Here is a 24,872-nt window from a genome sequence, read left to right as displayed (position 1 = left end):
TGTACTGCAATAAGCTTACGTATTGCACACAGAAAAGTAAAATCACTTCAGTGAATCACTTTCAGAATGTTCACCACCTGAGTACAGTTGTAGGCTCCTTTGGACCATACCATGTATACAGTACCCACACAGGATCAAATCACTCGTATCTTCAATAATAAACTAAAATATACAGTAATGTACTGTTACCAGTCTGTCTTACTGTAATAGAGTCCGTAAAAAACGTCGAGATTCCTGGTCAGCCCCTTGCTTTACCCAGCTGATAATAAGTGAAAATCTCATTGTCAGGGAATCAAATGTTTATTGCCATATGCAGAACTTCATTGGCAGTGTAAACATTTTTATTTTTCAATCTGTTTACAGATGAGAGAGGTACTGTGTGTCTTTATGATAAATAGTTTAGGCCATAGAAGATTTCAGAATAATTACTCCATGGCATTTGGTGTTTATGGTTTTGTTAATGTTTGTGTGTACGTGCATTAATACGTCCAACTTTTAATTAATATGTTTTTTAGTGTTTTGACATTTTATTTCTGGGATTGTTTGTACATGTATATTATTTCCACAGTCACTGTCATGTTCTGTTCTCACTTAATTACCAGTAATATTGCAGAGATGAGCATATCTTTTTATATTTTGTTGATTTTTTTGCTATGCTTCTATGATTAGGGGATAGAATGGTTATTTTATCTTGGTTATATTTGCTCTTTGCTCATAATTAGAGTGAAGCAAAGATATTATGAAGCCCAGAGACTTAAACGTTTGGTTGTGTTTAGAGCTGATGATGAATTTTCTCAATTCCACTACAATATATATGTTTATTAGTATTATAATTGAAAGACAATAGTAGAATAGTATTAGCCTTTTTGGCTGTTGATAGGGTATATTATTTCTCTTAATTTATAGCATATTCATAAAATAATATGATATTTAAAGCTGTCTACTTTGAATTTAATCATTCCATTAACGTGAAGGCACTTAGTGTCACAGGGTATGAAATGTTGAAGCAGAAATTTTTTGACAAATGGAAAATAGCTTTGATAAGTTTCCTTCACACAGCCAAGTTTTATTTACTTGACAACATTCATTTCAATGCTGAGAAATTCACAATCTCGTGAAAAATAATATGTGTAATAAAAATCAGCAAGTAAATAACAAACTATATTGTACTAAGTAAAATAAACAAGCAAAGGCTTTCGAACACTTGAACAGTGTTCCTCATCAGTGTTAACGTTATTATCGTAATTCCTTTCTTCCATTTCAACATACATTTTTATTTGCGGTGCCTTTTATTTTCAATCATTTGTTGTACTCTTCTTATTTTCTGAGCCAGAGTGTTATGGTTGTGCAACACTTTTAACAGTCATTAATTGCTAATCTGACAGAATCATTTGAATGCCTTAGTTGTTATTTTTTCCATGCATGTTTGTAGTGTTTGGTAGACAGTGTAAATTTAAGTCAATGTCTTTTGTAAATGTGAAATATTATCCATAAAATATAAGGTTATAAAATTTTGTTCTAAATATTCTCTCTCAATTACTTTTATTTTACTTTTCAGAGTACTGTAATACATTCGCATGTCATGTCATAAATTTTTGTTTACTCTCTTTTACTATAGCTTTTCTTTGAGTCATGTTTACACTTAATAATCCTCAGTATTTGATTTGATTTCTGTCGTTATTTATCTGTGTATTTCTCTCTCCTTCTCTTTCTCTCTCTCTCCGTCTATCCCTGAATTGCCCCGTTGATTGCTGGCTTTTCTCACGGTGGGTTGACGAGTGGGCTAATGTTGCCTGTTTTTTTTTTTCTCCTGTCATGTTCATTATCTGGCTTTGTAACCGAATGAGTTTTACGCAGATGCTAACAGTATCTTGGCATTTTTCAGTGACCCTGTACTGTGCTGTTGTGTGGTTTGCTGCTTAACGTTTGGTCCTCTTGACTCTGAATTTGGCTGGTGAACTGCTTCTTTAGTTGTGTTTTGAGGCCTTACACGTATCAAGGTTGCTAGAATATCGTAACTACGTTCCTTGAGTATTCTGTTGTGTTAGTGCAGCTGTAAGCCGTGGTGTTGTTTACTGAACTTTTGCACGTATCCGATTCTTTAATCTCAGGTTGGAATGTCTTTTTTGCTTTGAGTGAAGTCTGTTAAGACTGCAATATTACTTATAGCTTTTTGACAAATCATTAAATGCTAGCCATTTTCCATTTTGTATAAGATTTTAGTCATCTGTTTACTGTCATGGAGGTAATTATCAAAATATCCAAGGGTTTTAAAATTGAATTATATTAAAATTAAATTTTGACGTTCAATACTTATTCTGTCATAGTAAGACAGTTTTGTGAATTGACATCTTTGAACAATTTTGTACAGTTTTTTAACCACTGCAATAGTACCTTTTAATAAAGAATTCAAGGAATTTTTTTTATAAAATATTTAAGAAAAGCACATTAATAACTAGAACTTAAAACATAGTTGCCCGAGTGAATTTTTGCCATGAATAAGTTCAGTAAACCATAGGCTTCAATGTAAAATATAATACCAGCTTCATAAGTTAAGCCCACTGAGTTTCTTCTAAGACTGAATGTAGTGTTGCCGTGTGCTTGACTAACTTGTAGGTAAGCTTGGCAGAGCATGTTTTCTTTCAATTTCTTGGTTTGGTTTCACTAAAATCTAGGTTGATTTAACTTTTATCTTCTCTCTCTCCTTGTTTTCTGTTTTAATCAGAGAAGAAGCAAATAATATAGACAGTGTTTAATAAAAAAAAAGCTTCTGATGTAGTGTGGTATGAGTTGAATACAGTAGATAATGTTTTTAATTAAAATTTCTAACTTTTCATGACCCGAGTTTGTTTGTTTGATCATATAGGTGTGACACAGTATTTATCATAATTAGTTATTAATTTCTAAGGATGATTACACACATACATGCCTGGTTAAGCTGTTGACATATATTGGTACATATTTTTGAGAGGCCATACATTGACTTTTATTAGGATTAAAGAATCAAAATGATAATTACAGAAGAAGAATTATTTTGAGGTGAAGGAAATATTGTTTCTTGCTGCCAAGGGAAGTTTTATATTATTGCTGAAAGAATGCAGTGTACAAAGTATTTTGAATTAAAACAGTCAAGTACTCTTAGCCATAGTGTAAATTTAATGGGTCTTTTTGTGTATAGACATACGATTAATTTTTTTATCAAATTTTTAAGGGAAAACACAAGTTCTTTTACTCACTTTTGTTTAAATGGAAATAACAAATGTGCAAATGCTTTTTTGGTGGTATTATTAAAAAGTATCTTGACCATCAAATTTCTAGTTTCTTAAGCCAGGTCCAAAGTGTCTTTTTAAGTGAGGTATGAATATGAAATCTGAAGTGGTAGTAGTTTGTGATAGGCAGTTCATTTTTAATTTTATGTATGGCATAATAGTTTCCTCATTATTGGACTCACAGGTATTTTGTTATGACGAAATAGCTTCCTTTTTCATGTACTGAAATAGCATAGCATTCAGAAATTTCTCTTCAGGTTAGTTAAGATCTTCACCATATATCTTGATTTGCCAAGGAGCTGTTTTCTAATTACTTTCACCTATACAGTACTGTATTTGAGTACGGAGAAAGACCAAAACCATTTTGATTCGTGACAGGTTTCTGTCGTATGTTTCCTAATGATGTGCTTTCCATTGTCAGCTCACATCAGTCCACTTTTAAGGGGCAGTTCTTTCCATCTTATGCAAGAAGTCTTGGCTAGGATAATATATCAGTCTTTTAATGGACAGTTCTTTGCATCCCATAAGAGTAGTCATGATAAAGTTGCTATATTATTAAGTTACATCGTTTTGATTCAGGATTTTGCTAAGGTCAGCTTGGATGTCATTGATTCCTAAACTTCTAAATGCTTAGTAGGAAGTGGTAGCTTGGTTCTTATTCATATTTTTGCTTGTTGCTTTGGTCGATGGTTTTACAAGACAGTCAACATTTCTTAGAGTCTATTCCCATGTTTTATTAGTGATTTTTTGATGATTCAAAATTTATTTTCTTTGAGAGAAATGTTTGTGATGAGAGGAGGAGAAATTAGAAGCTATGTTTTCTTATCTTGTAGGTAAAAATGTAGTATTTTTAACTGTGATCTCAGTGTCTAAGAATGAACCCACTTTATGTGGGTCCCTCTTAGTTTTGGATATTTCAAGAACTGGTTAGAGTCTATAAGTAAACAATGAATAATATATCCTTATTATTTAATGATGGTAAGTCATTAACAAATCTAAAGGTGTAATTAAATAAATCAGCAACAAAGTTAAAAGTTCAATTACTGTATAGCTTAATCAGCCATCAATATGGTTAACAGTTACACATTTTTCACAAAAATGCGATTACAAATCAGCCATATTATGACTATTATAATAAGCACCACAGGGATACCTAATCTTTGCCTTGAAGTTTTGATATTAAATTTATTCAAATTATTTCAAGTACAAAACTTTAACATAATCACAAATTAATTTTTCTAATAATTATTTTCTTCTTATATATACAAATCTAAATTAAATCTTTATATATGACTACAGTATACTATATAAGGTTTTATGAGGTTATTTTGTATAAAAAGTACTGGAATCAAAGTTAGACAAGTTGAAATTACCAGGACTTTCAAGATTTCACCACAAACAGCAGTAGATTCTAAAACTATCTACTGTAACTGCTTAACCAGCTTGAACAAGAAAGAACTTCATTCTGCTTTTACAATAACATTCTTCCATAACCCCAGATTTTCTGAGGTGCTTTTTAGCATGATTTTGACAACCTCCGTAATCATAATTGCCTTCACAAAGACAGCCAACTTTTGCTAATTGAAATTTACCTGAGAGTAAAACTCAGTATATTGCAAATACAAAACTTAAGATGGCCTGTCATTAAGAAATGGTAAATGCACAAAGAGAACTAGAGATTAATTTTGCATTACAAATGCCTCAGTATGCTTGCTAAAGAACGATAAGGCTTTGCATGGTAATTTTGATTCCTTCTTCTTAAGCGACATGTTTCGTGCAACTCCTGTGCCGTCTGTGTGGTTTGGCGTTTGTCAAACCTCTTTGAGTTGAAGCGTTGCTGCGTTAAGGAACTGCTTGTGCTTTGCAGCCTTGGGATTGCTCTTGCGATTTTGTGGTTAGAGCCATTTGATGCCTTCATAGATGCAGATTGTGTTTTGGTTTTGAGATGCAGGTTTTGGATAATGGAAAAAGTCATTAAAAGGTTTATAGGTTTGCCTCTGGTTTTCGTCGATACAAGAGTGGGATATTTTTACAGTTGGTGTATGATTTTTGTGCTAGGAAAGGGTGTAATTATTCGCATACAGTAATACTTTGTTTGTAATGACTTTTGATAAAATGTTTAGTTTTGTGAACAATTTCAGCGAGTCTGCAACTAGTATTTTGGGAGTTAACATTAAACGGTTTAGCCATACGTAATTAAGCAAGCTCCATATTAGAAAATAACCTTTAAATTTTTTTACTTTTTTCATATTAACTTTGTATCATTAGTGTACTAAAATAGGAGTATTATTTTGTGTAGAATTGTGTATTTTGTAGTTTCTGCAGAATAGCAAAATTATAGAAGATAGTTTATATATAGATATGTATTAGTTCTCCTAGTTGGTTTAGGCCTTAATCTGTAAAAGAAATTTCTAAGATCTTAGGAATAGGACTATTGTAATCTATTTGTCATTATGACTGGTGCGAAAATTAACCATAATGATAACACATATGTCTATGTAGGTGGCTAAGAAACAGTAACTTCATGTCCTACATATTGAAAAATAGAGCATTGTGTCATTAATAAGAAAACATTATATATCCTATAGGGTGCATTTGCCACATGTTTGGTAAAGTATATTTTTGTATAGGCTTTGTGAGCTTTATAATATTTTGATATGAAAAGATTTCTTCACTTTCACATTATTACAAGTCAAGACATTCTTTATCCGCCATTATTTTTGTAAGCATAAATTGTATCAATCTCAAATTCCTGGATTCTTATTTCAGAACATTTTGGGTGGCTCCCTTCAAAATCTGATTCCTGGGTCTGAACGACTTGTAAAGGCCAAGTCTGACGGATCACTAGCCTCGTCAGCCACTGCAGCAACAAACGAGACCTCTTTCAACCGGATGAAGAGCCGCAGCCTAGAACCCCTGACAGGCCTTGCCATGTGGAGTTCCGAGTCACAGGTTATCGAACTCATGAAAGGAGACAGAGGTCTTGGCTTCTCCATCTTAGACTATCAGGTGAGAAAATGACAATTTTCTTGGAAAACCCTTTCTAAAATTTTGAGTTAGCCTCACTCTTAAGTTTGAAGATAACAGAAACTTACTGCTATTCCAGTGAGGATGAAAGGAAAGCACCAGTTCCTCTGAATCATGACACTACATTTGATTGGAACAGGTTACTTGAGCCTACCATTCAGCTGTGGGAGAAATGGAGTTGGTTCTTACAGCTGTTGTCAAACATCCCATCTTTATTGAGCAAAATGTCACAACACAGTGATCAGTGGTCATCTGTTGCTACTCATAACTTCATCACTGTATGAAATTTTTTATTTTACCAGTGAAAGGACAGCCATAACCACACCATTTGAAGAGAGAAGGCAGTTGTGTGATTATATGAAATGCAACATTTGCTTCACAAAGAACTAGTCCATCATGGGAGCTAAACAAATTCCATAATTTACTCTGCCAGTGTCATTCTTTAGGATATTCTTTTTAGTACTGTGTTTCAGAAATTTTAGCTGAGGAATTGTAGCCTTTGAATGTTTCCCATAGTTTTCATGCTTATAGGCACTCCTACTCCAAGGGAGAGTGAGGACATAGCCCAGCAACCTTGTATGTTGATTCAAATGCTCACATCCTTGAGTGAGTTAACCTAACAGAAAGTCAATAAAGAAACCAGCCTAAGGTGGATGAGGGGTCAGGTTCTGTGTTGTACAAAAGTAGCCTGGATTGCAAGATGATCCTGTACAGCATTATCATATCTCCAAAAAAGGAACTTCCATGCAACTAAGGGCGAATTAGCAGTGTAGCACTGTTCTGCTGCATTCTGAAGTTGCCACAGCAGATCTTTACATTTAATTTTTGTCTTCTGGGTCCCAGCAAAGTTAGGTCTCATTGTCAGATTCTCTGGTACTTCAGATATCCGTTGCAAGAATCCATGTGATGTGATGCACACAGGAAATCTTTTGTTTTCCATGGTTTAAAATGATTGAAGTGTCCTCCTAGGATTTGTTATGATGAAAAAAGTGTACCTTAGTTTAACCAAGACCACTGAGCTGATTAACAGCTCTCCTAGACCTGGCCTAAAGGCCTGCCTAAGAATCAATTGGAGCAACGGGACGTGCAGCTTATTGTGGAATCCGAACCACATTATATCGAGAAATGAATTTCTATCACCAGAAATAAATTTCTCTAATTCTTCATTGGCTGGTCGGAGCATTGAACGTGGGCCCAGCAGAGTGCTAGCCGAGAACGATACCAACCAGTCCAATGAGGAACTGTTATGATGAAGCTCAAATGCTTAAGAGTGGTTTAGGTAATATCCTTCTATGCTGTAGATTTTGGAAATTCTCTATTTCTAGTTGCTAATTACAAATTGGTATTCATTTATCAATTTAATTTTACTCCTATTTTCCCTCTCTTTATTTTGTTTCATTTCATACAGAAGGATGTTCATTTCTAAAGACACTTGATGGTTAATGTCACATCAAGGAGAGTTGCTGTCTCAATAGGTTGCTCTCCCATTCTTGAACTAGATTTGGCAACCCTTGAATATAAACCTATAGCAAAAAAGGGGACCTATCATATCTTACCTAAGAAGGAGACAATTTGTCTCCATATATCTGCTGGTTCATGAGCTCAGAATTCTGTCCTGCTTTATCCACTGTGTTTTTTAGAAGGCACTCCTGCCAGCATTTACAAATGGTGTAAGATCTCCCCTGCAAATTATACAGATTAAATGTAGTTCGTGATGAGGTTTTACAGGTGAAATCAGTATGGTGCTTGAAACAGGAAATATGAGTTGTAGAATAAAATTGCAATAGTAATGCAGTAGCTACAAAACAAAATAATTGACCAATGGCACATGTAAACAAGATGTAAAGAACTGTTACGATACAGTGCAAGCAATACAATAAATGTAAATTACTACATACTGTACCCAGTATGTAGCATCGCATTGCTCATTATGTTGTAATCATCTATGAATATTTGCAGCACATTCTGTTTTCTAATGAAAGAATTGAATTGGAATAGTTTATAATTATGCTACTAACAATGTTAGTGTTTTTATTCATATGACTTAGTAATGTATGCAGTTTTTGCAGTAGGTTGTGTAGAATGACTACTTATGTGGTTCATTTTCTTTTGCAGGATCCACTCAACCCTCAAGAGACAGTCATTGTAATACGCTCATTAGTCCCCGGAGGTGTGGCCGAGAAGGATGGCCGGTTAATACCTGGTGATCGCCTCGTAGCCGTCAACGGAACCAACCTTGAAAATGCAACTCTGGATCAAGCTGTGGCAGCTCTCAAAGGAGCCCCCAAAGGGCTCGTCTCAATAGCTGTTGCCAAGCCCATCAGCGTCCTTGAATCAACTGGTCAGGTGAGTAACACCACTGATCCTGTTGTGACGAATGATGACAGTTCGGAATCAGAGGCAGAGAACCCGGCCTTGCTCGGGGTCTCTCTGGGGAGTTCGGCTCTCGTCAAGTCCGAGAGCTTCTAACTTTCCTTGCGTATCCTTGTTAATCGCAGCTTTTTTATTTTAAGTCAGTTTATGTTTACTTTTGTCTGCTTCAGCTTTGTGATTTCTCCTTGGTTTAGTCTTTTCTGTTTTAGTTTATAGAGCCACCTGAAAGGGTGAGTGTTCCAAGACAATCTTGTTCCCCATGATGCTGTACATGTAGGAAACCTAGACTTTTGATAACCTTCTTGTTTACCATTGCTGTCTGTAAGACTGTAGTTCCATTCATGTTTTTTGTGGTCTCAGATTAACAAGGATATAGTGGAAAAGAAAAGAGAGTGGTTTTAAGTCTTAAGGATCAAAAATATGATTATGGAGTAAATGTCTATTTTCTGTACAGAAGTAAAACCATGGGGCTATTTGATGCACTGTTTTCAAAAGTTGTGCATAGTCTGTGTTCTGTCTAAGGTTTTCATTGAGGAACAGTGTATCTGGATGTTGGCACTACATTGTGGAATGGGTAGAAGTTTAGTTAAGGCATGAGGTTTACCACACAGAGTGGTGACATTTGCACCCCAAGGGTGTTGTTTGTAGAGTGTATTGTTCTCGTGGCTTTGGCAACAAGGAAGAAAAGTGTCATGTGGATTACTTTGCCCATTGTCTGTTTACCAAGGCTGGGGCTGGGGATGCTTGCTAACTAATGTTACTGTTATTTCACATGCTGTATGGTGTTCAGACTGAGAAAGGTTTTAGTTTTGTATTGTCTTTTTGTAATGTTGAAGACAAACTGCCACTATAGCTTAGGTAACCGATTTTACTTAATACTGACAAAGTATGGAGGTTAGTACTCTTGATAGCAGTGTTCATTTTAATTTTTAAGTCGTTTTTCATTTAGATTGAAGACTACAGTATATTATTTATGCCTAAACGATTAGAAAAGTATGTGTGCGTAGATGTTATGTTTGCACTTTGATGCTCCGTACATTAACATGTTTTAAAAGTAGCTGTTCAACAGTAAAAAAAACTATTCATAGGTGGAAGACACATTTTCATAACTGTCAGATTTTCATCTAGAAGTTCAGTGTTTTAACAAAATCTCATGTTGTACTCTGGAAACTTGAAATCAATTTCTCTTGAAAATGCACCAAAGATTACATTACAGGATCCATTTGTTAACTTGTGATTTGAGCTTGAGTATAAAGTATTTTGATGGAGGTCACAACCATTGTCTCCCCAAGGGAACTTTTAAGCTCAATGATTTAGTGTTAGGCACAGATCTCATTTGATTTTAGCCTTAGAAGACACAGAGAATTGAGATGCTGAAATTTTAACTGGTTAGCATTATGGGATGTTTCCCAAGTTTCAATCGCTCCGAAGATAGAACCGGTCTTCTCTTTAGAGGGTTTTCGAATTTTAAATATGCAGACGTGTACTGTATTTGCAAAAAAAAAAAAAGAAAGGTTTTAATATGTTTTGACTTCATATATATAGTGTACATATATATATGGAAATAGTCTTGTATTCAATACTTTATCATGAGGTGCTACACAGAGAGAATACTTTTGTAAGTTTGAGGTGACCACATTCCTTACATTGCATGGGTCACGGTAAGTGTCAGAAGTGCGGAGTCGTGTGCATAACCTTTTCCATCGTGCTGGACATTTGATAGTTGCATTTGTACATATATATATTTATATTACAGATATTTTGCTAATGACCATTTGCATGTTCATTTTCAAAGGGCATGTCTATTTGAAAATATGAGTTTGTATGATGAAATTTGACATTTAGGTACAGAATTATGGATTGATTTTTTAGGAGAGATTTTGCTTGCTTTAACCTCCTCCGAGTTGTGTCTCGTCGCTCTGACGGTCAATAAGGCCGCTGTCTTCTGTTGTGGAGTTGAGTGATTTCTCTTGCATGACAGATGTAATTAAGCATACTCATTGACACAGATGCCACCAGGCACACTTGGATTGTGTTAGTATGGCATCAGTTTTCCTCAGGAAAAGATTTGAGCACCTTTTTTTCCACCTTCCCTCACGTTTGATTGTATTTTCCACCCCTCATGATCTGTTATAACCTGAAATTGTGAGAGAAAAGTACACGGATCTCTATAGATACCCAGATATATATATAAAACATAAATATTGATACAAGCTATTTTAATAATGTATTTTTTGATGTGCATGTTATTTGAACCATATGCTAAGGTAAGTCTTGATTACCACGAGGATCATGCAGATTGTTTTGTAAATCAGTGTTTCCAGTTTATATGCCATGTTGGTACGTGTGAATGGGAAATCTCAACATTGTTTGGTCTTTTAAAAGAACTCTCATCTCACGTGTTCTGTTTGATTTTGCGAGAGGCGGTCAGCTGGCCCATCTCTCAATGGTTCAACTCTTTTTATGAAACTGTGTAAAAGTGAGGGAGACCACTATAGATTTTAATGGCTTATATTTCGGGTGTGATCTAGTTGGTTATTGCAGAACTGCAGAATCATGTCATAATAGAAGTATGAGGTAGATTATGAACACTGGAAATTCTTTTTTTTTTTTTTTTAAGTTTGTGCAATGTAAGAAATTGTTGCTTAACTGATTATATATATACACTGTTGAAGAATAAATTTGTAAACTATTTCTTCTTGATCTCCATTGTTCCCTGAGCACCTTTTAGTGGTTAAGTAAAGGATATACCAACTTTTCAGATCAGTTGGAAGAGACAGTGAATATTGTCAGTTGCAAACTAAGGCAGCATGATGCAAGGAGATGAAAATGAAAAAAAACACGTTTGACAAAAAAAATTTTATTTTGAATATGCAGAAGAAAAGAGACGAAGTCCCTTCATCCAACTTCCTGAAAAGAAAAATGAATAACAGTTAGGAAATGGAAGCAATGTCTTTATACAGTAGTGTTGTACAATATTGTTAATCTCTGAAAGTAAACAAAAGCTATCTTTAATAGCACAGATATTTTACTTGGAATTTAAAGGCACCCTTACAGTTACAGGTACAAAACAATTATTATATTATATGTAGGCCAAGGTTCTATGAAGCATTTGCTAATTGAAAACAATGCATATTTTATAAAGGACACAGTTTCAATGTACCATGTTCTTTCATGATGCAGGCATCATAAAGACTTATCATAAAGAATGAGAGTTGTAAGTGGCATCATAAAGATTTAAGATTTTTAGTGAAACAGGACCAGCCAGATTTAAAATTTGAAATGCTGAGGTCAGTGAATTTTTGTTGCAGACACCTTACGGTCAAAGTTTGCACCACCTCAGGCAGAATAAATGGGATTGATATACTGGTACATTTAATTACAGAGACTGAGGTTTGATAATGACAAAGAAGAATCCCAAGATGATGAGTATTAATGATATAAAATATATATATATAAGGAGTGCACTTTCTCCTGTAAGTGATCCAAGTAACAGAGATTGTTTCATATAAATAATTGTTTAAGAAGGAAATGAGTGGTATATCAACCTTGACTTTCGATTAAAGGAAGACAAGATATTGACCTGCCTACAATTGAATCATTGATTTGAAGGACAAAGAAATGAAACCCATTTTTAAAATGGCTTACATGAGGAAAGACATTTACATTTGTTGTTAAATACTGCTACTTTGGCTCTAATTATAATTGCTGATGAGGGAGCCAGTTATACTTCTAGTATCGATAGTATTTCCATGCAAAATAGATAACTACCAAGGTATTAAAACATCTGGAAAAAATATCATGCTTTTTTATTTTTACAGTGTCTGAACCATTTGTTTTGGTAGAACGGACATTATTTGATGTGACGAAGGAATATGAATTTGGTTTAGTTGTGGGAATTTTTTAAATGCTGATGGGAATTATTACTGAATTTGGGGAAGGACTAAGAATTCCATTGACTAGTATATTTGGAGTTTTGTGCAGTTTACATCAAATAGGACTCTGTATTGTCCAGTTGTGTCTGGGGTATGTAACGTTATTTTCAATTAAACATTTTAGCTTTGTTAATTGCTAAGTATGCTGAAAAGTAAATATAAGGTGTGTGCATGTCATGTGTGCACTAATATGATAGAGAATGTGTGTAGTTTTGTAGTGTTTTTGTGTAGAATTTGATTTTACATTATATTATAATATATATATATATATATATATATATATATATATATATATATATATATATATATATATATATATATATTATGCACAAAACTTTTCCAACAGTATTTTGACACGCAAACGAAGCCAAATGAAAACAAGAAGAAGAGTTCCATTCAACAAACGACACAGGTTGACAACATGAGTCTTAAGCTGGCTTCTCTTTGCAACTTGATTTCTCAAGCGAGTAATGACGTCATGTGTCTCAGCGAAAGGTTTATATTGCATTGTGGTCTGAGTCTTTCTTATTTTTACTCTTTTTAGTTTTATTTTTGGGGGAAAGACTCTTATTTTAACTTTCTTTTCGTGGAAAGACTCTGAAGGCTCATTATTTACTTCGACGTAACCCATCTTAGACCTGTTTCTGAGTCGTCATGTTGCTCTTTATGACAGCCCACCTTTTCTTTATTTATCTATTCATTTTTCATTCATTCAGTCATCTCATTCATTACCCGGTCTTCACCTCATCTTTATGTATGCATTGAAGGTGTTATTCATTTCGCTTTAATGCCGTATAGTGTTATTCATTTAAATATAGCAGTTTTTTTTTATTGAACATAACTGGTTATATAAATCGCTCGCTTTCTCTCTTACGCAAATACTTCCTGCCTTAATTCGTATAATATTGTGCTTTTGTCATTTGTTTTTAGTATTTTTATTCTGTTATTAATGTAATTTCAAGATTCATGGCATCTTTACTCAATACTGTACAAATTTTAGCTCCGTAATGACTGAGCGATTTTTATGGCTTTGTTAATGCGCCTTCAATTCTTTCTTTAGCATCCACGAATTTCTGCATACGTATGGTCTACAACGACGTCGTTAGTTACGCTTCTTACTCGTTCTGGCATTCATATTACGTCGTGAAGTATCGTTCGTGATGTAAAATACTATATATTGGTGAAAATATTTCGAGTAGAATCCTGTCATGAAGAGAAATTTGAAAAATTGGTATCGTAGTGTTAACCGGGTAACACCTGTGTCTACCGTGATGGCGATGGCTTCGAGTTTTGCTGGTTGTCTGTTATTTATCGCGATTTATGTCCTCCAGAAGAATATTAGACCGCCTTTAACTTTTGAGATAAAAAATTGGCGTATTTTAATGTATACGTAGATGGTTTTGTGAAGAAAAAATGGAAGAGGTATCAAGCAAATCAAGGTAAGATGGGATTGTGGTACTACTAGTAGGCCTATGTTCGTTGCATTTGTTTTAGACTAGCAGTTATTATCTACTATTATCGAGATTAATTTAATTAGGCCTAGGCCTATTTAGGATGCAGCTATTAGACGTCGTTTTGAAGCATAGTATATTTTAGGCTTATACTAAATTCAAAATTAAATTAATTAGGCCTAGGCCTATTTAGGATGCAGCTATCAGGCGTCGTTTTGAAGCATAGTATTTTTTTAGGCCTGTACTAAATTCTAGTTTATTTTATAACATTTTGCTCTTATTAAGAAGCTTATATTTAGTTAGAGGTTCGAGATAGCTGACCTTGAGTTGTAATAAAAGACTGCGATTGAATGCTTTGAAAAAAAGAACAAAAATAAAAGAGGTTTTGTTGCGTAAATAGCTATTTTTAGGTCGAGCTACCTATAGCCATTGTTGTATCCTACGCGATGAAACAGGGGGCCTTTGTTTAAACGCTTAATCTCTCTCTCTCTCTCTCTCTCTCTCTCTCTCTCTCTCTCTCTCTCTCTCTCTCTCTCTCTCTCTCTCGGGGAAATGTAGATATATGTCCAGTGACATTATGTTGCAGGTGAGATATATGGGTAGAATTTGGGTAATTTACGCGCCGTTTTGCATAACTCAAGGGAATATTGCAGGCTGCAGCAGTATATATGTTTCTCTCTCTCTCTCTCTCTCTCTCTCTCTCTCTCTCTCTCTCTCTCTCTGGATTCAGGAGGCTCTTGGAATAACCAACCAAGCAAATATTATCCCTCCTCGCTAGTACCACCTCACCAGTCGTATTGTTCTCTCTCTCTCTCTCTCTCTCTCTCTCTCTCTCTCTCTCTCTCTCTCTCTCTCTCTCTCTCCAAGACGAGGGAATATTTTTGTTTACAATTGGTCGTTAAGACTGGCACTTGGGGTTGGCGAAGCAAAGGTTTATCCTTGGCTTTTTTTTTTTAAGAGCTGAAGGGCTCTCGGATGCTTTCGAGTCCTGTTATTTCATGGATTGTTTCTCAAGTGAGAGAGAGAGAGAGAGAGAGAGAGAGAGAGAGAGAGAGAGAGAGAGAGAGAGAGAGAGAGAGTAACTCCTGAATGCTAACGACAGCGGCAACCTAGACCCAGTTGTCCAGTTCAGGTTTGAAATGGGAAGGCAATTGGACCTAACGTGATATTGAGTCTTTGTGTGTGTGTGTGTGTGTGTTTGTCTGTTTGTGTACGTACTCATGAGGTCATGTGTAAGTCTTTAATGTGTACTTATTGCAACTTTACATATTGCTATCTTTTCCACTGACTTAGGCCTACACTGCGAGTAATGATTGATCATTGTGCAATTATAGCACAGTTTACTTTCCGTCTTGAGTTGCCGTTCCTTTTATTCTCTCTCTCTCTCTCTCTCTCTCTCTCTCTCTCTCTCTCTCTCTCTCTCTCTCTCCATTTCATCGCCGAATGCCTCACGATAACATGGTTGAGAGAAAAGTTTAGTTTTGGTCGCTCTAAGCACCGCAGAATGATCGTCTCTCTCTCTTCCACTCTCTCTCTCTCTCCGAAATTAGGAAGGTGCTTTGGAAGCTTTTCAATTTCCTGTTCCTTTCGGATGTATTTCCTTTCCTTAACTTCTTAACTTTCCTCTCCTTGTATCTAATGCGTAAACTCTCTCTCTCTCTCTCTCTCTCTCTCTCTCTCTCTCTCTCTCTCTCTCTCTCTCTCTCTCTCTCTTGCAACATAATAGTGGACATTTGGGTCCGTGTCACGATGCATTCTTGAAAGAAGGAGAAGCGTTCACGACGTAAACAGTGTTGACTTATCTTTAATTTACTGTGTTTTCCGTAGTTATTCGTTGTTGTAATTTGTGTTGTTTATTGTTTTTCGATGTAGTATAACATAACCTGTTTATCTGGGACTATATATCAAACGTTTGTAATATAACAAATAACGTTTTTCTTAACAAGAAGTAAAGTTGTATGTCAAAGGAAAACTGGGGGAAGTTGTCAATGCTTCACAGGTGATTGGTCGCAACTTTCCTAATATGTTGCTGACTTGTTGCAAGTTGTGATTAAGCGGTGTGTATGTTGTTGAAGGTCGTTTTGCTCTCTCTCTCTCTCTCTCTCTCTCTCTCTCTCTCTCTCTCTCTCTCTCTCTCTCTCATTTTGTACTTCGTTACCCAGAACTGATCTTGTTCTTTTTTTTTTTTGTCTGTGAAGTGACTCACCGCTTCTGTAAGTCACCAAATTAGTGATTCTCCTCTCTCTCTCTCTCTCTCTCTCTCTCTCTCTCTCTCTCTCTCTCTCTCTCTTCTCTCTCTCTCTCTCGTAATCTTGAGCAGCTGCTGCACAGTGTAAGGCAAATTGCCGTATTTATATGGATATTAAATTTTATTTTTATTAAGTAAATTACATCGATTTTCAAATGACATGTATTTAGCGTTGACTCAGAGAGTTATTACCGTGTCATTTACAGTTAATTAGGTTATTATAGATGCTTTGATTACTGAAAATCATTAAGAATGATAGGAAATAAACTCCGCAGATAAGAAACTGCTTTAGAACCGTTGATGTATTCTGGAACATAGTCATAATGATGTGATGGTATGAACCGAGTGGAATCGTGATGTGAATCTTATATTGGTAAGGCTGTGATGTGGGATCTATATTTTTCATGAAAATTCAAAAGAATAACTTTTGTTTTATGTTGAACTGAAGAACATTTAGCACTATTATTTAGCTCTGTAGTTTTGCTTAGTTCAAAGAATTGAAGTTGTTGTGATATCGTATAGGAACTTCCTTTTAAAACTTTATAATGTTTCTGATAACTAAATTAAAATTTTGACCTATAAAAGTCAAATTTTTTTTTTTTTTTTTTTTTTGAGCAAGTATATTGAAATTTAATCATGTGTAATACATTTTCCCCCGAAAACTTTTTAGCCTGATTATTCCATCTTTCAAATTTTCATTAAAAAGAATTACCGCAAGGCTTCCTCCTCCTCCTCCTCCTCCTCCTCCTCCCTCCTCCTCCTCCCTCCTCCTCCTCCTCCTCCTCCTCCTCCTCCTCCTCCTCCTCCTCCTCCCTCTTAGCAACTCGGATGGTCTTAAAAGGGGGGGGGGGAAGGAAAAAAGTGTCCTTAAGAACGCCGCATTCATAATGGGTCAGTTGAGAAGCGTATGGTATGCTGGGAAGAAATTACTTTTTGGTGTATAGATATTGACATATTCCCTCTCTCTCTCTCTCTCTCTCTCTCTCTCTCTCTCTCTCTCGTTAGTTTGTTATATTTTAATTACTGGCGCGTGTGTCTTAGGCCTATGCGAAACATGGCTTATAAACTTATAAATAGGGATTGTGAAAGGTAATGTTTGCACTTGTAGCTTCTTGGGTATGTATCAGTGTTATGTATGCCTGCTTGGGTACGTGTATTTTTAAGTTATACATAGATATACATGGATACATACTCTCCGCTGTTGTTATGTCTTAGGCCTATGCGAAACATGGCCTATAAACTTATGAATAGGGATTGTGACGGATAATGTTTGAATTTTAGCTTCTTGGGTATGTATCATTGCAATCGTGGATACGTGTATTTTATACATTATACATATATACATGGATACATACACGGAAGTTTTTTCTTAATTAGGGGTGAGTCTAAAAGTTGTCTTAAAAATCAGTACTTATGTATGTATGTGGGTATGCAATCAAAGTGAACCTGAATCTCTCTCTCTCTCTCTCTCTCTCTCTCTCTCTCTCTCTCTCTCTCTCTCTCTCTCTCTCTCTCTCTCTCTCTCTCTTTGTACGAGGAAATCACAGCTTTGACATATTCTGTTATCTTATACGCGCGTGTGTGGGTTGTTTTAGGTTGTGGGGGGAGGGGGAAGGGTTGTGGGAAGGAAGAGAACGTATTGATTACCGATAGATTTATCGGTGTAAGTTGAGAGAGAGAGAGAGAGAGAGAGAGAGAGAGAGAGAGAGAGATAGCAGGAAGAGATCTTTGGGAGATAAGGACACTCGTTCGACGCCAACTTGTGTACTGAACTAGGCTTGTCCTATCTGTTCCTATTAGTGTGCTTGAGTGCGCGCATGTGCTTATGTTTGTGTGTGTGTATGTGTGTGTGAAGCATATGTTGCATGAAGGTCCAAGTATGTGGCCCTGTTCATTCATGATGTAAAATAGTATGTTGTTACACAGGTTAGCATTCAAGATAGTGAATGATTATGTTGCATATTTGTATGGTTGTATGTTATCTATGCTTGGAGAGAGAGAGAGAGAGAGAGAGAGAGAGAGAGAGAGAGAGAGAGGAGAGAGAATAAGGACTAATACTACGTGGTATTTAAATAAAGAGAAGGCAAAGAGGCTGATGAGGGAATGAGAGAAGTGATAACACAGAGAGAGAGAGAGAGAGAGAGAGGGGGGGGGGGATTCGTGTGACATTTTGAAGTACATTGATAAGCACTGCAGAAGGAGAATTTGTTATCAGCTAAATTGAAGCTTTCCCTGAGAGAGAGAGAGAGAGAGAGAGAGAGAGAGAGAGAGAGAGACTATGTAACCTATACCTGTATGTACCTGTACTTGTAATCTGGACGTTGCGTGATTGTAACCTGAAAATGTTTTGTATACAGGTTTTTATATGATGTTTTCGAAAATGGGAGTGTCGATGGTTTTATAATTATTTATTTTCTTGAAGTGGCCATGGATTTTGGAAACATTTTTCCTAATGTATTATATATATATATATATATATATCTGATATATATATAATTATATATATATTTAATATATAAATAGTGTATATATATATTTAAAAATCTAGGTTTTAGTTTTTATATATACGGGCAATGTTGCACGATTCTCTCTCTCTCTCTCTCTCTCTCTCTCTCTCTCTCTCTCTCTCTCTCAGTATTTCGTAATCTTTTTATCGCATGTTTCATTCAAGTGACCGTGTCGTTTCTCTCTCTCTCTCTCTCTCTCTCTCTCTCTCATTCTGAAGAGCTCTCGTGAAAAGATAAGTTTGCGCAGACACGGAATGGACTTTGGGAAGCATGTCGTTCGTCTGTTATTATTATTATTATTATTATTATTATTATTATTATTATTATTATTATTATTATTATTAATTTTAGTAAGTATGTTGCTGATATCATAATCTGGAGGTATTTATTATTCTATTTTTGACAGTGACTTAAAAAATTATTTAATTCGATTGTTATTTTACTTTTGATAAAGATAATTCTCTCTCTCTCTCTCTCTCTCTCTCTCTCTCTCTCTCTCTCTCTCTCTCTCTCTCTCTCTCTCTCTCTCTCTCTCACATTAGGTATAATGGGTTTTTTGTTCAATCCCTAAAGTATCAAAGAAACCAGGTATACAATACGACTTTATTAGCAATATCTGGCCAGTTTAAGTCTGGAGTATTTTATGAATGAGGGCTCTCTGTTTATTTTAGCTCTCTCTCATTTGTGTTTGTCCTCTTTCTCAGATCATACAATGCCTCTTTCATTATTTTATAAATTACCTGCTTTCAGATATCATTTTAAAATATCTCTCTCTCTCTGACCTCTCTCTCTCTCTCTCTCTCTCTCTCTCTCTCTCTCTCTCTCTCTCTCTCTCTCTGAAAGAAGTTGAAATGAAAAGAAGTACCTACAGATATATCATTTTTATTTTGAATGAGGGCTCGTGTTTATTTTTAGCTCACATTTGTGTTTGTCCTTGTCTGTCTCTCTCTCTCTCTCTCTCTCTCTCTCTCTCTCTCTCTCTCTCTCTCTCTCTCTCTCTCTCTCTCTCAGCACACACCTACAGGTATATCATGATATTTTTTTATAACATATAACCTCTAAAATATCTTGACATTTTTTTTCTCTCTCTCTCTCTCTCTCTCTCTCTCTCTCTCTCTCTCTCTCTCTCTCATACGGTGCTGCTTTCATTTTTTCATAACATATCACCTTTAAAATATCTTGACATGTTTTTCTCTCTCTCTCTCTCTCTCTCTCTCTCTCTCTCTCTCGTAACGAATTCTAGGTCAGGGACTTTTGGAAAAGGTCATTAAGTATTCCGTGAGCTCAGAGAGAGAGAGAGAGAGAGAGAGAGAGAGAGAGAGAGAGTGTGTGTGTCTCGGCATTTGAAGGTTTTACGTAATCCTCTCTGTCACCTTTCCATCTGGTGTTATTTAATAGCCACTAAAATCTCTTTCGCAAGAGGGTGTAGGGCTCGCAACGTCATACCCCAAAATATTGCTAATGGATTCCAACACCTTTTTGGGGTTAGGTTTAGGTTTGTATGGAATATATGAACTGGTCTTTATTTTAGCGTTTAATTTTTCATTTAAAATTCTTTCTTTAATTTTTATTAGATAAATAATAATATACAATCCCGAATCTGCTACATGTATCTACATAGAAGCCTCATTAACATTCCCTCTAGCCCCTGACGATATAAAGCAGCTTATATCTCTTATCCTAAATGTACATCTGTATAGAAGCCTCATCAGCATTCCCTCTAGCCCCTGACGATATAAGGCATCGTATATCCTAATTGTACACTTTCTCTCATTTCAAGAATTGACACAAAAAACTTACTATCATATCTTCTCTGACCACTTGAATGTGCTGTGTCACTTAACACTTATCCTGCACTTTTTTGTGCCTTTCTAGGTGTTGACATAGATTGTTATTTTAATATAATGCCGTGTGTAACATTCAAGTCTATGTACATGTACATTATTGTACATTAATATATACATTCATCCTCTCAGAATCGTTTGTTATTAATTTCTAAACATTCTTAATTAAGATAACCAGAAATTAGCTTAACCTCAAAGTTTGTTACAGTTATTCAAAATAATAATTATTCAAATCAAACAAGTTAATAAATGTACACAGTAATGAATAACGGATAAGAATCCTGTGTCATGACGTCATCTGTACTGTAATGCGCACCTGTAATTCATGTGTAATTCATATGTAATTCATGTGTAATCCTGATTTGAAGAAATGGTGTGTGTCTATTTAAAAACCTCACCTTCATTGTATGCACGGCTGCGTGCAAGCCTGGGAAGAGAGAGAGAGAGAGAGAGAGAGAGAGAGAGAGAGAGAGAGAGAGAGAGAGAGAGAGAACACCTTTAAAGTTCTCCTTGACATTCAAGAAAGTGAAAGAGAAAAAGTAAAAAATAAAAGCATTCTCCGAGTAGCACACTACACTTCAATTTACATGAGGAGTGTGTGTGTTGTTCTCTCTCTCTCTCTCTCTCTCTCTCTCTCTCTCTCTCTCTCTCTCTCTCTCTCTCTTAACTTAACTTACTCATTATTATACAATCCACTTCCAGGGCCTTTGTTTATTGTTCTTGAACGTAAAGAAAAAGCTTGTTTTCAGACTTAAGTCTTTACTCACGTGCTAGTCTCGGCGTTCTCTCTCTCTCTCTCTCTCTCTCTCTCTCTCTCTCTCTCTCTCTCTCTCTCTCTCTCTCTGAGGAGGTTGTTTTCTTATCTAAAAAAAAAAACAATGGCTTTTTAATTTTTTTTTGCATATTGCCGCTGACACCAGGTTTTTTTTCAGGTATGTTACAAGTCTCTATATACAGATATCTACGTGGTTGGCAATCTTATGTCCGTATCTTGCCCAGGCTTGAAAATGGGGATCACTGTATAATATATATATATATATATATATATATATATATATATATATATATATATATATATATTTATTTATTTATTTATTTGACACTGTCGTTTGTCTTTCAACTCAAATTACGCGACCTGACCTGACCTGACGTGACCTGACTTAACCTGACCTGACAAGTCACTAAGTGGGGAGCTTGTGTTGCGCGCGCGCGGGCGCTCGTGTGGGCATGCGTGCGTTTGTCGCTCTGAGAAATAAAGCAAAATAAAAGCGAGATGAGATTCTTGATCTGGAAGGATATTTGGGGATTGCGTCGAATCAGCGATATCCTCCGTAATGTTTCGATTTCCTAAGAGAGACAGAGAGAGTGAAAGAGAGAGAGAGAGAAAGGACTGTCTTCCGTGGTCGTGACATTGATACGCGCAGACAAAGGGAGATGTTATTATTGCATGCAATGATGACGGCAGTGGAATGTTAGTGGTTTTATATATATATATATATATATATATATATATATATATATATATATATATATATATATATATATATATATATTATGTATTATTTATGTCAGGAATAGCAGTAAGATAGGTTAATGTAATAGCTGAAATAAGGAGCATCAGTAGCAGTCTCAAAATGAACAAGTTCAAATAGAAATGATTACAATTGTTTTGAGAACTGCCACAAGTGTTAATTATATTCAATAAAAGCTTCTGGTGAAGTTGTAATTGTGAAAAGGGGGAAGAGAGAGAGAGAGAGAGAGAGAGAGATGAAGTTTGAGTGTATAATGGATGATGTTAAAGAGTGTGTGTTTGTGTGTGTGTGTGAGAGAGAGAGAGAGAGAGAGAGAGAGAGAGAGAGAGAGAGAGAGAGAGAGGTCCTTAAATCTCCCATGATAAATTCTCGACCGGTTTCTCTCAGAAATGAATTTTCATGAGAATGAAAAAAAATGAAGAAAAAAAAACCTTAAAGAATTTGGAAAAATGGCGTTCCGGGTACGTCTGCCTCCAGTGTGTGTTTTTATAATGAGTGAGTGTGTGTATTTTTAAGGTGACTGTTTGTTTTTTTTAGGTGTGTGTTTTTAAGGTTTTGTTTTTTAGTGTGCATTCGTTAAGTATTGAAGTGGCGATTTTTTTAGGTGTGTGTGTGTTCTTACGGTGTGTATTTTTTTTTAAGGTGTTTGTGTGTGTTTTTAAGGTGTTTGTTTTTTAAGTGTGTATGTGTTTTTTTAAGGTCTGTGTTTTTTAAGGTACATGCTTTATTTTTAGGTGCATGTGTTTTTAAGATGTGTATGTTTTTTAAGGTATGCCTGTGTGTGTTTTTTTAAGAGGTGCGTTTCTTTTAAGATGCTTGTGTTTTTAAGATGTGTATGTTTTTTAAGGTGTGCATGTGTGTGTTTCTTTTAAGGTGCCTGTGTTTTTAAGATGTGTATGTTTTTTAAGGTGCGTGAGTGTTTTTAAAGTGTGTGTTTCCTTGAAGGCGCGCGTGATTCTTAGGATGTATATGTGTGTTTTTAAGGTTCGTGTGTTTTTAAAGTAAGCGTGTTTTTTAAGGCGTATCCGCTCTGCAAGATATGTATGTTTTTAAGCCGTATGAGTGTTCTGATGAAGTCGTTTGTTTTTTTAAAGGTGTGCGTGTATATCGGTAAGAATGTAGTGCCATTTTTTATTATTTTTTTTTTTTTTTGGCCAAAGCTTCGGCCCCGTCGTCAATTTATGCTCCGGAGAAGATAACAGCATAAAACTGCTCTTGCCAACGCTCTAGCTTTCAGTTACATCAAGTATATGGTTAGTTTCCTTGTAATAACTGCGACGTAGTCTTTTTTTTTTTCTTTATAGAGTTGGCAGGTAACGAGAAAAGCTGTAAAGAACGAGGGGAAAAAGCAGTGAAAAATGATAAAAGCAGTTATAAGCAATGCTGATTTTCTGCTAAGATTGTACTGTGTATTTCTTTGTCGTGAATTTCTTTTATATTTCGGGAGTTTTTGTTTGAAATGTTGCTGCTTTTACGATTTAGATTGCACATTATGTATACATATATATGCATACATATACATATACATAAGTGTATATATACACAAGTATATATATATATATATAATTTTTTCATTGTATAATTTATCCATTTTTCGTTCCGGAATCAGCAAATCCTGTTGGGTATCCCATCTTTTTCCTTCCCCCCCCCCTCTCCTTTCCTCCCCTTCCCCATCCCCTCCACCTCTTCGCAAGACCGTTGATGGAATTCGTTGGCCCCCTCCCCCTCCCCAAAACCTTCCCGTCAGTCGGGCGGTCGTGTCCATCGTTGGCACTATGCCAATTTTTAATTGACGTTGTCTCGCCTGAACTACTGTGTATGGATATACATACATATACATATACGTATGTATGTATATACTATATATATATATCTATCTCTCTCTCTCTCTCTCTCTCTCTCTCTCTCTCTCTCTCATTGACGAAAGGGTAAGCAATCATCTAATTATTGTTTGTAAGCAAACATATTCATTTTTATATCTATATTAATTCTTCGTCTATTTTTATCACATTCTCTAAATACCAACAATATTGTTTCAAGCTTATTTCCTATTTGTTTTCTTCCCTTTTTCCTATTCTTCCATTCGTTCGTCTGCTCGTCCTAAATCTTTTTAAATTCCAATTGTTATTCTTCTTCTCACTTCTTTGTTTTTTTCTTTATTTCTTTCGTTATCGTTCTCCTTATCTCTCCTTTTGTCATGCCGTCTTTTGTGTCCCTCTTCTTCTTCTTCTTCTTCTTCTTCTTCTTCTTCTTCTTCTTCTTCTTCTTCTTCTCACAGTTCGTTAATTTTTATTCATCTGAGTATCTTTTGTTTTTCCCCGTTCCTCCTCTTCCCGTTTTTTTTTTCTAAGCCTTTGTTTCTGTTACGTCTTGTTTTTTTTCTAACCTTTCTCTCTCTCTGCCATCTCTCTCTCTCCTCTCTCATTTCTCCTTTTTCTCTCTCTCTCTCTCTCTCTCTCTCTCTCTCTCTCTCTCTCTCTCTCTCTCTCTCTCTCTCTCTCTCTCTCAGGACGAGCATATACAGTATATATTCATGCATACATACGCATAGATATACGCATGCTATCAGGACTAATGTATGCATTCACGCATACATACACATAGATGCATGCATACTGTCAGGGCGAACTTATATATACATCATGCATACATACGCATACTTCAGTGAATTTTATTGCCAGTGATA

At 35.6% G+C, this 24,872-nt stretch overlaps 1 protein-coding gene and 1 long non-coding RNA gene across 2 annotated transcripts in view; one reads left to right on the top strand and one right to left on the bottom strand.

Moving 5' to 3' along the window:
• LOC136852679 (multiple PDZ domain protein-like) overlaps positions 1 to 24,872 on the top strand; it is a 1,083,224-nt gene that overhangs the window by 681,224 nt on the left and 377,128 nt on the right. Inside the window, 2 exon segments of the mRNA XM_067127591.1 lie at positions 6,039 to 6,278; positions 8,412 to 8,642. Coding sequence (XP_066983692.1) covers positions 6,039 to 6,278; positions 8,412 to 8,642 — 471 coding nt within the window.
• LOC136852898 (uncharacterized) overlaps positions 11,514 to 24,872 on the bottom strand; it is an 88,175-nt gene continuing 74,816 nt past the window's right edge. The window contains exon 5 of the long non-coding RNA XR_010857260.1: positions 11,514 to 11,579. This is a non-coding gene — a long non-coding RNA (uncharacterized lncRNA). The remainder of the gene's footprint in view (positions 11,580 to 24,872) is intronic.

This window comes from Macrobrachium rosenbergii, chromosome 26 (genome assembly GCF_040412425.1).
Source record: "Macrobrachium rosenbergii isolate ZJJX-2024 chromosome 26, ASM4041242v1, whole genome shotgun sequence".
Classification (NCBI taxonomy): Eukaryota; Metazoa; Arthropoda; class Malacostraca; order Decapoda; family Palaemonidae; genus Macrobrachium; species Macrobrachium rosenbergii.
Note: the sequence above shows the minus strand (reverse complement) of the source record. Positions and strands in the feature narration are given on the sequence as shown.